Raw genomic sequence first — 15,825 nt, 5'->3', positions numbered from 1 at the left:
TGGGGTCCAAGAAGGCATCATCCTGGAGGATATGGAGGAAGCACCCCTTGGTCCCCAAGGCCAGTCTGAGCTTCTCTGCTTGGCCCCTTGGATTCACCAGGGATGGACAGACTGTCTCTGTGCTGGTCCAGGGACCCTTCCATGGGACAGCCATCTCCATGCACCAGCAGTGTCTACGGCTCTCTGCACCTCAGGAGCCCAGGATCTCCTGGCTCAGGGGACTTTGTGGGTCTCAGAAAATACGCTGAAGGACAGAAGCTGGCATGGCCACCTCCTGTGTTGGGTGGGGAATGGTGCTTTCCACTCGAGCTTTTAGGCTCCTTGGGGCTCAGTTTTGGCGTCTGTCACACAGAAGCAGGGAAGTAGGCGAGGTCGCTGGGCTCCATGCACACTGGGCCCCTGTGACACCTTCCACCCCCTCCCTCTGGCTCACAGACTCGGGTTCAGGAGCCTTTTCAGACTGTTCCATTTAGGAAGGTGTGAAACCTTCTTGGCTTCATCATCCTGAAGGCCCCTCTGGCTCAGCTCTGTTCCTTAGCAGGAGACTTTCAGAACCACTGAATCACTTGAAACATCTCTACCTGTCTCAAACCATGTGGCTCAGGGACTCTGGCATCTGCTACTTTGTATAAGGAACATGCCCTTGACTCCTACCAGCTCAGTGACCTAGGACAAGCCATGCAAAGCCCCGGTGACTCAGTCTCCTAACCTGAACTATCAGCAAATAAAAGGCCCCACTTCAGAGGCCTATTTGGATCAGTGACTTGTGTGTGAAAAGGGCCTGGCAGACTGTAAGTGCTAGGGGTATCCTGGTGTCCTTGACTACCAAGATGTGTGTGTTCTTGAAAGCGGGTGTGGTACTATACACCTGGAATCCCTGCACTTGGGAGGCTGAAAATGGAGGACCACAGGTTTGAGGATGGCCTCAGCAATTAGCAAGACCCTTGGCAACTTACTAAGACCTTGTTTGAAAATTTAGAAAAAGAAAAATAGGGCTGGGGTGTGGGTTGGAAGTAGAACATTTCTGGGTTTAATCCCCAGTATCAGAAGAAGGAGGAGGCGGCGGCGGAGGCAGAGGAGGAGGAGGAGGAGTTGTTCTTGTAATTTCCTGTAGAGACCCCCACCAGGGTAGAAACATGAGCCATCCATGGAGCAGGTGCTTGAATCAGTGACCGGATCACAGCATCACAGAAAGGAACTGATTATTGGCAAGTTTATCTTTTCTTCTGCAGAGTCTCTCTCTCTCCTTCCTGTCTCTCTTCCCTTTCCTTCTCTTCCCCATTCTTCCCTCCCCCTCCCCCCTCCCCCTCCCCCTCCCCCTCCCCCTTTCTCTCTCTCTCTCTCTCTCTCTCTCTCTCTCTCTCTCTCTCTCTCTCTCTCTCTCTCTCCTGAAGCTGTCATGCCTCTTATTTTATTTCTGGCTCAAATCTACACACTTAAAATATACGTGTGTGTGCTGCCTGTCAGCCATCTGTCTCATACCTCCATTTCTGTTAGCATATATTAGCTTTCCTGGCAAGAGCTAGTGAGCAGAACACAATAAATTTTTGCTTCCTTACAGAGCATTGCTAATTGACCACAGAATGACAGCCCGGTTCTCTTAATTGCCCACTGGATTATAGGTGAGGTTTTCATCCCTGAAACAGAAGAAAGATAAATGAGATGGGTGGGGGAAGGAGGCAAAGAAACTAAAGCCCATGGAGTGAGAGGGCCGTTGACAATTCAAAGCATCACAGAATACAGAAGACGACCCTGTCTCACACCTTTATTCTGCAAATCACAAAAACCCAGGGAGATTTTTTTTAAGAGTATAGCCCAGTCCCAGAGGCAGTGAGTGGCCATCTGGATACCCTGTGCCCTGTGCTTGCTTCTGTTTTCTTTCAATTGCACCCACTTCAGCCAGGGCCCTGTGGAGAACCTGCCATTGCAAGTCCATTTATTAGCTATGTGATCTTGGACAAACCACCTTTCTGAGCCTCCTCAACTATATCTGGGACACATAAAAATATGTGTTCCATTGAGCTCCTGGGAAGTTCAGGGAACAGGACGTGTACAGTGTTCAGCCCGTGGCTTGCATATACAATGTTATGCTCAGGCATGTGAGTGCTAAACCAGCTAAGGTTTAAATCCTGTTTATTCCATGTGTTAGCATTTTGCATCTGAGCAAGTTCCCTAACCTCATTTCCTCATATTGAGAAGGGTCTGTTTATCTTTATTCACAGTGTAGATACTTGATAATACATGTTAAATACCTGGCATATTGCAAACCTTCAATGTTTGGTAACTTCAGTTATTTTCCTTTTAGAAAAAAGTAAGGTACTGATAGAGAAAAATAAATAAAAATGACTAAAGGGGCAGCAGTACTCATCCTTTTTAAGTTGTCCTGACTTTGAAAACAAAGCTGTAAATTCTAGACTCCAGACATTGAGTCCACCACTGTGTCCGCATTCTAAACAGTTCTGTGCATTCCAGGGGCCTGAGTCATTCCAGATCAAAATGTTATCCCCTCGGTTGATGGGTTCTTGCGTTTGCTGGAATTAAAGCAGAAGAAATAGGTAGTGGCTAGATTCATAAAGCAGGCCCCCTGGCCTGGTGGCACCATGCGTGGTTACTAAGGATGCTTCTCAGTGAGAGGAAACAGCCATCATTCAATAAAATTGAATGCTCAGCCCCAGCACATTAGAGTTGACTCTGTACTTCCTGTCCAACCTTGATTCCACAAATATTTGCCTAATGTCTTCCCTGCCCTTAACTCCCTTCCACATCCTAGGGAAGCACCAGGATGCGAGAAGGAGGGGACAGCCCCTTTGGGACCAGTGCATGCTGTGGACTGGGGCTGATGGGTGTGCAGGAACAGGGCACAAAGAATACACAGCACTCACAAATAAACAACGCATTAAGGCAACAGGTAGGAAGGAGGTGGATTGTGGTGGTGTCAACAGCGGAGCCAGAAGACACTAAGAAAAGATGACATTCGAGCTGAGAACTGTGAAATGCAAAGATATGATCTTAGTAGAAGTGAGCAGTGAGTCATTCCTAAAGAAGGATTTGGAATTCCCGAGGTGGAAACGGTTTAGTATATTCATGGATAAAGAAGGCTGGGGAGCTGGAGACCAATTATCGAAGAGGAGACTGGTTAGAGGTGTAAGGTCTTGTAGTTTGCTCTGGACTTTGTGAGTCCTAATAGGCAAAATATTTTCTCTGAGTGTGATGGAAAACCATTAATGATATTTAAAAAGACGTTTGGAGATGGGAGTGGAACTATATTGTTTAAAGTAAATTGGGGAGCTCATTTTTTAAAGAATCGCATAACAGATCCTTTTGCAAAACACATGCCATTTTTCAGGCATGTAATTACTTCCCGATTGATTCATAGTCAGCATCTGAGTTTTTGCACATTGGATTTGCCCAAAGAGAGGAACATTTGCAGATTCTCATCCCTTAATGATTTAGCTGTTTCCCAACTTCTCAAAAAGAAATGAAGAAGCCTGGGAAGGAGAAGGACTTTTATTGCCCCACCCCAACCCACTGGGTGGAGATAAGGAGGGGAGTATATTTTATGGGGATGAAGTCAAAAGACCTCCTCCTGCTGCTGACAGAGCAACAGGGGCAGAAGCCCTGCACCTGAAGGCATCCACCAGCCCCACCGGATGGCTGATGTCCTATGGACTTTCCCCACACCAGCCTCTCATGCCATCCTCAGTAGGATGAGAACTTCCGTCTTGCAAAATTGTGGCTTCTTTCTGTCAAGAAAGACCTGGCTCAGCCCACCTTCCAGTGAGGCCACTGCGCCGTGCTCTGTTTGAAAGGACTGGCTCACCTCAGTCATCTGCTTCCTGACGAGCCCTACATGTGTGAGGATTGTGGCTTGTGATGCTAGAAGTGGAGCTCAAGCCAGGAGTGTGCACAGAGGAAAAGCGCTGAAATATGGTGCGTGTTCTGAAATATGGCGATAGAGTGTCCTCAGGAAGAACTCATGGGTTAACGCAAACGTGCTCAGAGGTGAAGTGATTGCATCATGAGGGTTTTGACCCCCTCAGTGGATAAATCCACTAATGATTAATAAATTTGGGGGGTGGTGAAGTAAACAAGGAGGGTCTGATTGGAGGAGGTAGGTCAGTAGGGTGTGGCCTTGGGGGCCATAGTTATGTCCCTGGACCCCCTCCCCTCTTGTTCTCTCTGTGTTTGACTCTCCATGCCCTCAGCCCCTCCACTGTGCACTTTCTTTCTGTCTGCTTCCTGCTACCATGCCCTGAGCTCCACAGACGTGTCCTGGCCTAACATGGACTGAAATCTCCAGAACTGTGAGCAAATAATTTTTCCTCTAAGTTGTGATCATCAGGTATTTTGGACCACAAAAGTGAGGATTGTATGCTGGCTGAAACAGAGTGGCTGCTGGTTCAGACACCCTGCTAGTCATATCAGCAGCAATAGTAGCAGGGTGTAGGATGAGTAGGGGCTGAATAAGTGGTCAAGGGCATCACGGGGGAAAAATTCAGTGTCTGTCTCACCTGGATAATCACAGTGACATCTCCTTGGCTTGTCTTCCTTCCCACTTCACTCTAGTCATTGTGTTGTAAAAGACTCAGCTTTCAGCCCACGGGCTGAGAAACCACCAACATCCTCAGCCCTTTTAGGATGCGGTCTTCAGTTCTTTTGGCCTGGGTTCTCATACCTTGCACAGCTCTGGAGTGTAAGGACTTTAGCAAGCATGTCATCTGGTGGTTCCCAAATTTAGAATTTTCTGGAGAAATTCTAGTTTCACTGTCAGTGTGATACACATGTAAGAAGGACTTGAGGCCTAGAGCTACCACCAGGCTGTGTGTACCGGTGCCCTGCCACCCTTGCACACCATCCCTGCCACACTCCCACCCAACCCCACACTCCCAGCCACACTCCCACCCGACCACAAAAAGCACTCTGTGGGTCCTAAGGCCAGGCCCTGCCCAAACGCCTGCCCTGGCTTTCTCTACCACCCAGGAACCTGTGACCATGACCTCTCTGACCATCTGCAAGTTCCTGTCCATTTCCTTGCCTGAAATGAGTGGTATTCTTTATCTTCTTACTAGGCTTCATAGGAAATTTTGTCATCTGACAGATGTCTATCATGTAGCTCACAGCATTTTATTTTTAAAAGCCCTGGGCTCATCTGCGTTTCTTCTTGACTTCATGAGCGTCTGCAGAAAGGCTGGTCTCCCATCTTTCACTCTCAGCGACTCCTAGGACAGCACAGAGTGGACATCCGGCCAGCGTGAGCTCTGTAGAGGCACAGCCCTGATGTCCCACATCTCATTTGCCAGAGTCCTCACTGAATTGCACTGATGTCCTGAAATCAAAACAGCAAGTACACACACACATGTGCACGTGCACACACACACACACACACACACACACACACACATACATTCACACACACATACACACATGTAGAACTGTACCTAGGGCTGTATGGCTGGCCAGTTCTTTCCCCATATAATTCACCAACATTAACTCTCCCTTGGATGGCAATTTCTAATTTTTAGCAGGATTTCCTTCCCTCTCTCCCTGTGAGCACCCAGTGATGCTATGTGAGAGGCTGAGCGGGAATGAAGGCCCATTGAAGAGTGGTGGTATAAGTGGGGTTGGAGCTGTGCTTGCCCAGGGGGGTGGGAGCTCTCTAAGTCCCCACCTTCGCCTCTCCTGTGACAATGAGAAGACCCAGATGTGGCCTGAGCTCAGTCTGGGCAGCTGTTAGAGTAGGGAAAGTTTCAGTGGCATACTTATACCAATGACAGCTAGAAGCTAAATACAACCAGCCTGACCACAGGCCTATGCAGCCACCATGGGTTTAGAGATATGATTGATCAGGGATCAGACACAACACAGGGTGAAGAAGCTGGATCAACAGGTACCAGCTGCCAGGCCCCCATCCATAAGCACCGTGGCTTCTCCCTCATCTTATCAGGCCCTGGAGTGTCCTTCTGCATCTCCCTCCCTCTGCTACTCCCGACTCCATGTCTCCTCTCCAAGCTCCAGAGGGTCCTGGGGCTCTCAGCGGAGCCCACACAAACCAGCATTGTCCTTCATATCCCAGATTTCCTCCCCTATGGCTCATGTTCTGTGCCCCTCCTCCAAAGTTTTTATTTTTTATTTTTTTGTGGGTTTGGGGATGGAAACCAGGGGCATTTGACTTCTGAGATACACCCCCTGCCCTATTTTTTATTCTTTATTCTGAAACAGGGTCTCACTAAGTTGCAGAGAGCCTTCACTAAGTAGCTGAGGCTGTCCGCGAACCGTGATCCTCTAGTCTCAGCCTCCTGAATGCCGGGATTACAGGTGTGCACCACCATGTCCGGCTCAAAGGTTTTCTTTAGACCACTGTAAATAACTCAGCCCTCACATAGAGATCAACTCTCCTAAGTAAAGAAATCGGAGGTCTCAGAGTCAACAGGCTCTCAGTTCAGACTCATCGTGTGTCCCCGAACGCCAGGCCTGTTCCTGAAAACACTGTCCGTTGGCCTATCTGAGGTCCCAGGAAGTGCTGGCCCCAGCCGGCTGGCAGTAGTTCACAAGGGCTAGCTGTGGGTGTCTCTTCCCCACTTGTATTCAATGATGTCACATTGGAAGTTTAAAATTGCCCATGGCTGAAGTATCTTCACTGTGGAAATTAGTAAGTACTGCAAATAAAACTTTCTTCCTGGGACCCAGTCGACAAACTTTTACCAGAGCACTGTTGGCCCAGATGGTCTTTAGAATATAAGCCATGAATATCTTTGAAAAAAAGCACATGAGCTGGGTGTGGTGGTGTAATCCTAGTATGTGGAGGCTGAGTCAAGAAGACTACAGGTTCTTGGTCATCCTCAGCAACTTAGAGAGGTCCTCTGCAAATTAGCAAGACCCTATTTTAATAGAAAAAATAAGCCATGCATGGTGGCTCATGCTTGTAATCCCCGAGCTTGGGAGGCTGAGACAGGATTGCACAGGTTCGAAGCCAGCCGCAGCTGTTTTTTTGAGGCTCTCAGCAACTTAGTGAGATCCCGTTTCCAAATAAAGTATAAAATAGGTCTGATAGCCCAAGGTAGAAATCCCCTGGGTTCCACCCCAGTACCACCAAAAAATGAAAAAGGGAAAAAGCAGCCGGGCATGGTGGCGCCCACCTGTAATCCCAGGTTTGGGAGGCTGAGAAAGGAGGACTGGAGTTCATGGACAGCCTCAGCTAATACATGCTGACGGCCTTTGCAACTGAGTGAGACCCTGTTTCAAAAAATGAAAAAGACAGAAAATAGGACTCAGAGTGAAGCTTGGAGGTAGAATGCCCCTGGGTTCCATCCCCAGTACCGCAAAAATAAATAAACAAACAAATAAATAAATAAATAAGGCTGATAAGCTTGGAGGTAGAATGCCCTGGGTTCAGTCCCAAGTACTACAAAATATATATATATATATACAGGTACAGATTTGTAACATCTTGCATATAGAGTTTCAGGTGATGCATCATCTCTGAAGTTCCATAATGGACTCGCCGGGTTAAGGACCCACACTGTGATGTTTTCAGATGTTTCTAGGAGGGGGCAAGGAAGAAAGAATGGGCATGTTCAAGAGAAGCCCTGTCAAAGCATTGAGAAGTTTCATTGCTAAGCCTCACTCAGGCCTGGGCTGAGCCTCCTGGAGACATCGTTTCACAGATGAGAACACTGAGGCCCAGGGAGGTCATGCATCTTGTCCAAGAGTGCACAGGGTCATGCATCTTGTCCAAGAGCACACAGGGTCATGCATCTTGTCTAAGAGCACACAGAGTCATGCATGTTGTCTAAGAGCACACAGGGTCATGCAGCGTGTCCAAGAGTGCACAGATAGGAAGTGACTGAACTGTGTTCTGAGGAAGGACCATGGTCTAGAAGGATTCTCTGCGCATCCGGGCCACAGCACACAGCTTTCTTTGGAAAAAAACAATAGCAGAGGCCACTGTAGTAGGAATGGCGTGGCCGTCAAAACGTCCACAGCTCCCTCACATGGTGGAGGCCCTCTGTAGACGCGGTCAGGGCCTTGATATGGGAGGTCACCCTGGCCGGCCTGGTCTAGACCCCAAGGCTGTAGGAGTGGACGCCGAGGCAGCAGCGCCTGTCGAGGGACGTCTGTTGAGCACTGCTGCCGCAAGGCCGGCTCATTGGTCCTTCCGTGGCTTGTCACCCTTTCACTTTTGTTTCTGTCTCCCTCTTCTCTCAGCCTGGAGTTGCTGGCTGACCTTCAGTACGCCTTTGGACTTCCCTTCTACCCGAGCTACAAGGGACAGTTTTCTCTGGAAGAGCAAAGCCTGTCGCTGAAAATCATGCAATACTTCTCCAGCTTCATCAGATCCGGGTCAGTCCTGAGCTCCTCCATCCGTCCCCTGCCTCCCCCTGATCTTGACAAAGGCCGCGGTTGGCATGAACACAGCCACCCTTTCCTTCTGAGACAGGGATGGCCGGCCCCTTCTCTACCTGCCTCAGTGTCCTCTCTAGCCAAAACCACTTTTGCTTAGATTGATCTTCTTGAAGGAAGCTCCAATATAGTCCTGTCTTGTTCAGCCACATTGTGTGTGCATGTGTATGGTACTGGGGCTCGAACCCAGGGGCGTTCTACCTCTGAGCTCTATCCGGGAGCTGGATCCGGGCATGGTGGCGCACAATTGTAATCCCCGCACTTGGCAGTGGAGTTCAGATCAAAGGGCATCAACACACAAGGGAAACCGGGACTTCTGATCATTCCGAAAGTCAGCAGCATCCTGAGCAATGCTCTTGAGTCCCTGTTCATGCCTTGCCTTTGTGGAAATGGCCTGGGAGGGGCGAGCTCAGCAAGGCTCAGCACGGCTTTGTGCCTTACTGCATTGTAGCGTCCAGTTGGGGTCACAGCCAGATTGGGTGGGTTCACATCTGGTGTCAAAGATGTGTGATTTGCCCTCAGAGACCAAACAGAAGTAGTAAGTGGTGCCAAGTGATATCATGAAGGATGTTTCATTCATGGATATTTCTTTCTTTCTAATTTTCCCAGGAATCCCAACTATCCACATGAATTCTCACGGAAAGCACCTGGATTTGCAGTTCCTTGGGCTGACTTTGTCCCAGGAGCCGGGGCAGAGAGCTACAAGGAGCTCAGCAGCCTGCTCCCCAATCGACAGGGCCTGAAGCAAGCTGACTGCTCGTTCTGGACCAAGTACATCCAGGTTCTGAAGGCTTCAGCAGGTAGCTGAGTGGGTGCAGGCCTGGGCTGGGGTGCTGGCCGTGGCTGGCTGTGTGTTCCTCCAGTGCTGCATGTGTTAGAGCCTCAGGCTCGTGGGTGCTGTTGGTACAGCCCCGTCCCATGGGCTGTTCAGTCTGCAGATCCTCTGCCAAGAGTCTTGGGTTATAGTGGCTGGAAGGGGAAGTAAGAGAGGCCCAAGGAGAGATCCCAGGGGTGAGAAGCTCTGTGGGAAGCGGCAATGGTGAGCAGGATCCAGCTCCTGGCTGGATATGCTGGTGTAGGAGAGAAGTGGGGCTTGAAGCCCCTGTGGGCTGGATGGAAAATCGTCAAGATAGAAAATCTAGCCAGGGTGAGAGTAGGCATTCCTACCTCATCCTGTTGTAGAAGTACTAAGGGGAGAAGATGGATCATAATAAAGGTATGGGACTCAGGGAGAAACACGATGCCCTTCAGATGCTTCTGGAAAGCTTCTGAAGTGGGGAAGTGAATGAATGCCTTCAGCTCTCCTGGCACCAGGGTGGAAGGCTGGTGCTGCCTAGTGGGAGCACAGAGGAGGGAGGACTGGCCTCTCCCTGAAGGCTGTGGAAGGCTCCCCAAGGGAGGTGACACCTTCTCTCAGGGTTTCAGATGGCTGTGCTTCATTGAGGAGGAAGGGAGCTGAGCCCTAAGCACAGGAGTGCCTTCACCCACATATGGGGGCTTCCAGGCAAAGTGGCTTCGGTTGACAAGCCAAGCACCACTGTACCCTTAGCCTGTCCCTACAGCTGGAGATGAGTCTGGTGTTCCAATAACCAGAGGTGACCAGTAGGGAAAAGCCTTTGGAGACTGAAAGGAACTGTAAAGAAGTCTTGATCTAGCCTGGACCAACCTGCCCTGCCCTCTGTTTTAGATGAAGCCAAGGATGAAAAGCCAGTGAGGAGTGAGGAGGAGGAGTTGGTGGCTGAGCCTGAGGAGGGAGAAGACCTATTGGGTTCCCCAGAGCCTGGCTCCAAGAGCTATAGCAAGTGACCAACTCCTGAAACCCCTCTCCACGAGTCCACCATGACCACCTCATTCTCTAGAATAGCACTTGCTTTCAATAAAGTGTCCACATGCCGCAAAGCACCAGTTACTGACTTGTGATTTCAATGCAGATATTGGGCAACACCAAAGCATGTCTTAATAACCATCCCGAGGCTTGATCCCAACCTGCCTGGTTCTTTTTTTTTCTTTTCAATGAATATTGACGGAGCAACCATGATGCACCAAACCCTATGCTGAATGCTAGGGAGAAATTCCTGGACCACTAGAAGAAAAGTCAGGAAAACAGAAGAGGATAACACAAAAAACGGGCATCCATAGATGGAAGGACCTAGCGTGACACAGTTGGTGGGAAAGATTGGTTCTGGAAGGTTCCAGAAGGGACGCAGGAGACCAGCTCTGGCTGGGACAACATTCTGGCAAGGGATGATGGGTAGTGAGAGTGGAGATGGGGAAGCAGCAGATCCAAGAGCCTGTAGGAAGCAGAATGAAAGGGAGAAGGAAGGTGCAGGGTAAGAGCTTATAGTTGATTGGTGGACCAGGATCCTAGACAAGCGAATGATTTTCTCATTCTCCTTCCTCAGGGACACTTGTGAAAGAAAATTTTCTATTGAAAACCCTTTCTCTTTCTATCTCTCTTACACACACATGTGCATGCATGCGTGTGCGCACACTCGTGCACACACACACACACACACACACACACACACACAGCAAAGGAAAAACAGACAGAATTAGTTAACAGTCTCCTTCATTGACATGGCACATCACAGAGTGTGTTCACACTATTATCTCCCTTGAGTTTAAGCCAAACGTGGTGATAATTTGTAGGTTGAGTGAGACCTGGAAAGGCTAAAGGCCCGGGGTGTGCCTAAGTTCAGGGAATTCAGAGGGAAGGGGAGATCAGAGTCCAACTCAGGTCTCCAGGTAAGAGAATATTCTCTCTGGGCAAAGCACAAGGGCTTCTCTACAACCTTGAGTGGGGACTTTGAAGCCAGACACACCTGGGACAGGATTGTGCTTAGTCTGGTGTTTGGACGACTTGGAGTCATTCCTTTGACCCACGGGCTTCAAGCCATGGCTGGTCACTCCTTAGACTAGGCTGAGAGTTTTATAAATCCTAAAGCCCTGGCCAGACCCCAAACCATTGAGATAAGAATCCCAGGACCATGGAGCCCAGATGGCATATAAATAATATAATTTTTGATTTAAAAAAAAAAAGGAATGTGGACAGCTTCTAGAAGCTGGAAAAGGCAAGGGCGTGCCAAAGCAGGCAAGAATAAATGACACTCATTTGGATCATGAGTTTCTTCATCTGTAGAATGAATTCATTAAGTTTTCTGCATGAGCAACACTTATCAAAGTATAAGATGGATGCAATTTTATCTTGTCTCACCATTCCCCATGTGTGGACCACAGAATAATGTCCCCCTACCCCAGCCCATGGGCATATCCGACCTAATACCTAAAGCCTGTGCATAACTCAGTCTCTGAGGCAAGGGGAAAATTAAGTTGTGATGTGGTTGGAATTGCTAATCAGCTGACATCACATTCACCAGAATTATTCAAGTGAATCCATTGTGATCACAAGTCATTAAAAATAGGTTAATTCTCTGTTTAGGGGCTGGGTGTGGTGGCATACACCTGTAATACCAGTACTGGGGGGGGGGCTGAGACAGGAGAATCACAGGTTCAAGGTGAGCCTCACAATTTAATGAGGCCCTTGGCAACTTGGTAAGACTGTCTTTTTAAAAAATAAAAATAAATAAAATAGGGCTGGGGGTTTAGCTCAAATTAGAATGCCCTTGAGTTTAATCTCCAGGCATGCACACACACACACACACACACACACACACACACACACACACGCATTAGAGAGGCAGAGGGGAGGTACAGAGTCAGGATGGCATGTAAATAATATAGTTTTTGATTAAAAAAAAGGAATGTGGACAGCCTCTAGATGCTGGAAAAGGCAAGGAAATGGATGTTTTTCCCCCTCTGGAGCCCCCTAGAAAAGAACACATCTTGTTAACACCCCAACTTTAGCTTAGTCAAGATTTATGTTAGAGTCTCAGCCCGTCAATTTGTTACAGCAGCCACAGAACACTAATACATCATTCTACCTGCTCAAATAGATACTTTATCTCACCTTTGAACCACATTCCCAGTGTAGCTAGCTCACTGTTTTTCTTATGGTAAAAAAAAAAGCACTACCATCTAATATCAATAATATCAAATCCCTCAATATCAGTTTAATATCAAATCCCAAATTCATCAGCACTAGTCTTGAAGAAGAGTTGGTCACACTCTTTTACGCAGATGGATTTGGGTGATGGGCGATGTTGGTGATGTTGGTGAAACCAGTTTTTGACCATCCACTTTGATGTCTACTATTTTGTTCTCAACTTTTAAGTTTTGAGATAGAAACCATCCCATTTTAACACTCTTTTAATAACAGTGCTTACTTTGCAAATTTGCCTTGCTGATTAAAGATGCTAATGCATGCAAACAGAAAACACTAAAGTGCTAGTCACAAAACTCTGTAGGCAACAGTGGGTGTGGGGTACCCACTGTGTGCCAGTTTATGAGACAGTTAAAGATGGGGGATTAGACAGCTCCCAAGCCAGGCTGCCATGCCATGGCCATTGCCCTGGAACAGCTCTTGGCCAAAGAAAGCAGAACAGAACAGTATCTAGGGTATTGGAGTTATAGGAGACCTGAGTATTTGAGTTATAGGAGACCTGAATCAAGAGTATTCAGCAGAGTCCTGCAGCCATCCCTGTTAGAGCTGGCTTCTGATCTCTGGGCTCCAAGCTTCACCCGTAATGCACTTTCTCATGTGCCACAGAGATTAGCCTTGAAGTCACAGGATTATGTAGCCCATTCACAAATAGGCTGGTTAAATAGGAACATGTGCTGGTTAGACCAGAAGGTACATAAACTCTCCTCTCATCTGTAGAAGTCAAGCAGGTCACAGCACACCCAGTGCCAAGGTTGGGTCATTCAGAAATCAGGAGGTGACTGGAGCATCTTGCATTGAGAACCAGAGTGACCTTCCAGATCAGTAAGGCATGAACAAAGAAGGAAATGTGGACACCCAGGCATGAGTCAGCTTCCTCCTGAGCTAGATGTACCCTGGAAGGACAAGAACAGGAGGCAAATGTTCTTCTCAAAGAGAAGTTGAGAGAGAAATTTGCAATGTCCTGTACCTGCCCATCCTGCCAAGGAAGCAGAAATGCCAAGAGGTCAGGGACTTCGAAGTCCCCACCAAGGTTGGAAACATGAGGACAGCTTCTCCCAGGTGACTCCAGGCCATAAAGGAATGGCTCTGGGACCAGACCGAGGGCATAAAAATCACTCGAGTGCCTGGGTAAAAATGCAGATTCCTATTTCCAAACGTTTAAGACTAAATAGATCTCAGGTAGTGCTCATATATTTAATGAATAATGCCTTTACATAGGTCATAGGTCTTCCATCTCCAGAACAACCTGTTTGACTAATTTCATCTTAATTGAATCACCCCATAACTGGTAGTGTGAGCTGCCTCTCCACGACTGGTCAACTTCATGCTGAATCTATGGATTTCCTTCTGAGAAAGATGATCTAACTTCACTTAAGCCGCCCACTTCTGCACCTCCCAAACTTGGGCAATGGTACAATTTCTATGTCTTTCTTTGGTTACTTTTGCAACTCTGAACACGATCTCCTCTTTCTTATTTCATCATTTGTGAAATGGGTTCCTGCTTTCCTATGTACCATGAGTGTTTTCCCGTCTTTATACCACAGCCCCTACCCCTTTCTTTTTCCTCTTCAAGCTCATTCCCCTCCACCCTTTCTTTTTGACTATTCATACTCACAAGCTTACTTTCTCCTAAACCTCAGCCAACCCTTCTAGGCTCTGTCCACAAGGTACTTTCAACAACTGAAAACAAGTTAACTTCACTGACCCTAGTTAAAACTGTACATACATTTCTCAAGGCCAGGCAGCATGCTGGAATTACACTTTACCTTCTTTAGGTCCATGTTACAACCTCTGAGCATTTCAAGAGGAATAGTTTTCACCTTGAGATCAAAAGTTTCTTTTTTATTTTACTCTTACTTAAAAATGCTCTGTATTTTAGAGCAATTTCTGTGTAGATCAGATTATAGTGAGAGTTTGTTTTATCTCCTTTTTCTTCCTTCCTCCTCCCTTTCCTTGCTTCTTCTACAGCCAATCCTGCCTCTCCACCTGAGCAAGTTCCCAAGTTTATCCTAGAGAAAGACCACAGGTCCCAAGGCAGTGTGCTGACAGTCCCCATCCCAACACCTGTCTGTGAGCTGATGCTCTGGCTTTTCAGAGTTGGGGAAGTAAAAGATGCCACCATGGGGAGACAGGCAAGAGGAGGAAGCTCCGCAACAAATGCTGAGCCATGTTCTGGGTCAGCACCTGGACTGTGCTGAAGTCAAATAGGACCAGGGGGTCCATTTGCTTTAAAAACCAAGATGGCGACCCACATTGATCCAAGGCCTCTACTGGTCCTTTTCCATGGAAGCCCTTGAGATTTTTCTCATCTTCTTCATGCCTTTATTTTTCAAACTAGGGCTAATTTGTCTTCACCCCCTCTGAGTGGAACCTAAACCCTTCTTCCATGGCCTTCATTGAGATATTCCCAAATATCCCTGGAGTCCTACTGTGCATTGGATCTGAAATTAGCATGACAGAGAGTAAAGGGCTCAGGTCTCCTCTTAAAGGAAATCAAATTTTTCTATGTCAGATTATGAGCCAGAGACAGCCCTGGAAGAACAGGGAAGCTTGTTCTGTGTGGCAAAACGGTGACTAAGGTTACATGAGGAAACAGCCCCTGAAGGCAGAGAGAAGTCCTGTGATGTCAGATGGTCCCATTAGCATCAAGTCTAATGAAACTGTGTGCTCAGTCTGACCCTGAAGAGCATGGGAACTCTGCCCTGGGCTTGGACCCCACATGAACCATACCTTCTTCTCCCTGGCAGCCCATAGGCTGCTTCCTTTGACTGTAAAATGGGAAGAGGACATGACCGACTGCACAGAGCCATATGGCAGTAAAAGAAGGCCACAGAGCCAGAGGCTCTGTGGGTCCCTGGGAGCCTCGTGGAAGCAGTGTGTGTGTGTCAGCAGAAGGGCTGCCTGTGCTAAAGCCAGATTTTGCAGGTCTCTGGCTCTGTGCACTGAAGGAAGTTACCCAATGTCCTTGAGCAGGTCCTCAGTGACCTCCACCTCTCAGGGACTCTGGGGTGTAAATAAAGGCCTATGTGTGGAGGCACCGGGAAGGACCTGACACTGAGCTACTCAGGTGCCAGCTGATGATGCTAATGGGTGATTGTCACCGTCAGGAAGTCTGATGTGAATCTCTCTTCTAATCCAGCACTTGGTATTTGGCATTGGCTGGCCTTTCTCCGTGGCCCTTCTCATTTTCCTTATAACACAAGAGAAGCACTAATGTTCCAGGTTCTCTATGAGACTGAAGTCTGTACACCGAAGTCCACAGCCCACTGCTCTTTGAAGGACAAGCTATAAATACATCGGGTCTTTAAAAAGAGGAAGAAGTACATCTGGACAACCAAGAACATGCAAATGTGGCCCTGGGAGGC

At 47.9% G+C, this 15,825-nt stretch overlaps 1 protein-coding gene across 1 annotated transcript in view; it reads left to right on the top strand.

Annotated features, from left to right (window-relative positions):
* TG (thyroglobulin) overlaps positions 1–10,206 on the top strand; it is a gene marked incomplete at both ends in the record, with an annotated part of 221,122 nt that extends 210,916 nt beyond the window's left edge. The window contains 3 exons of the mRNA XM_080694713.1: positions 8,206–8,340; positions 9,010–9,200; positions 10,088–10,206. Of these exons, the coding sequence (XP_080550839.1) occupies positions 8,206–8,340; positions 9,010–9,200; positions 10,088–10,206 (445 nt within the window). The remainder of the gene's footprint in view (positions 1–8,205; positions 8,341–9,009; positions 9,201–10,087) is intronic.
* Between the last annotated feature and the right edge of the window lie 5,619 nt (positions 10,207–15,825).

Source organism: Muscardinus avellanarius (genome assembly GCF_963383645.1).
Source record: "Muscardinus avellanarius genome assembly, chromosome: 4".
Lineage (NCBI taxonomy): Eukaryota > Metazoa > Chordata > Mammalia > Rodentia > Gliridae > Muscardinus > Muscardinus avellanarius.
Note: the sequence above shows the minus strand (reverse complement) of the source record. Positions and strands in the feature narration are given on the sequence as shown.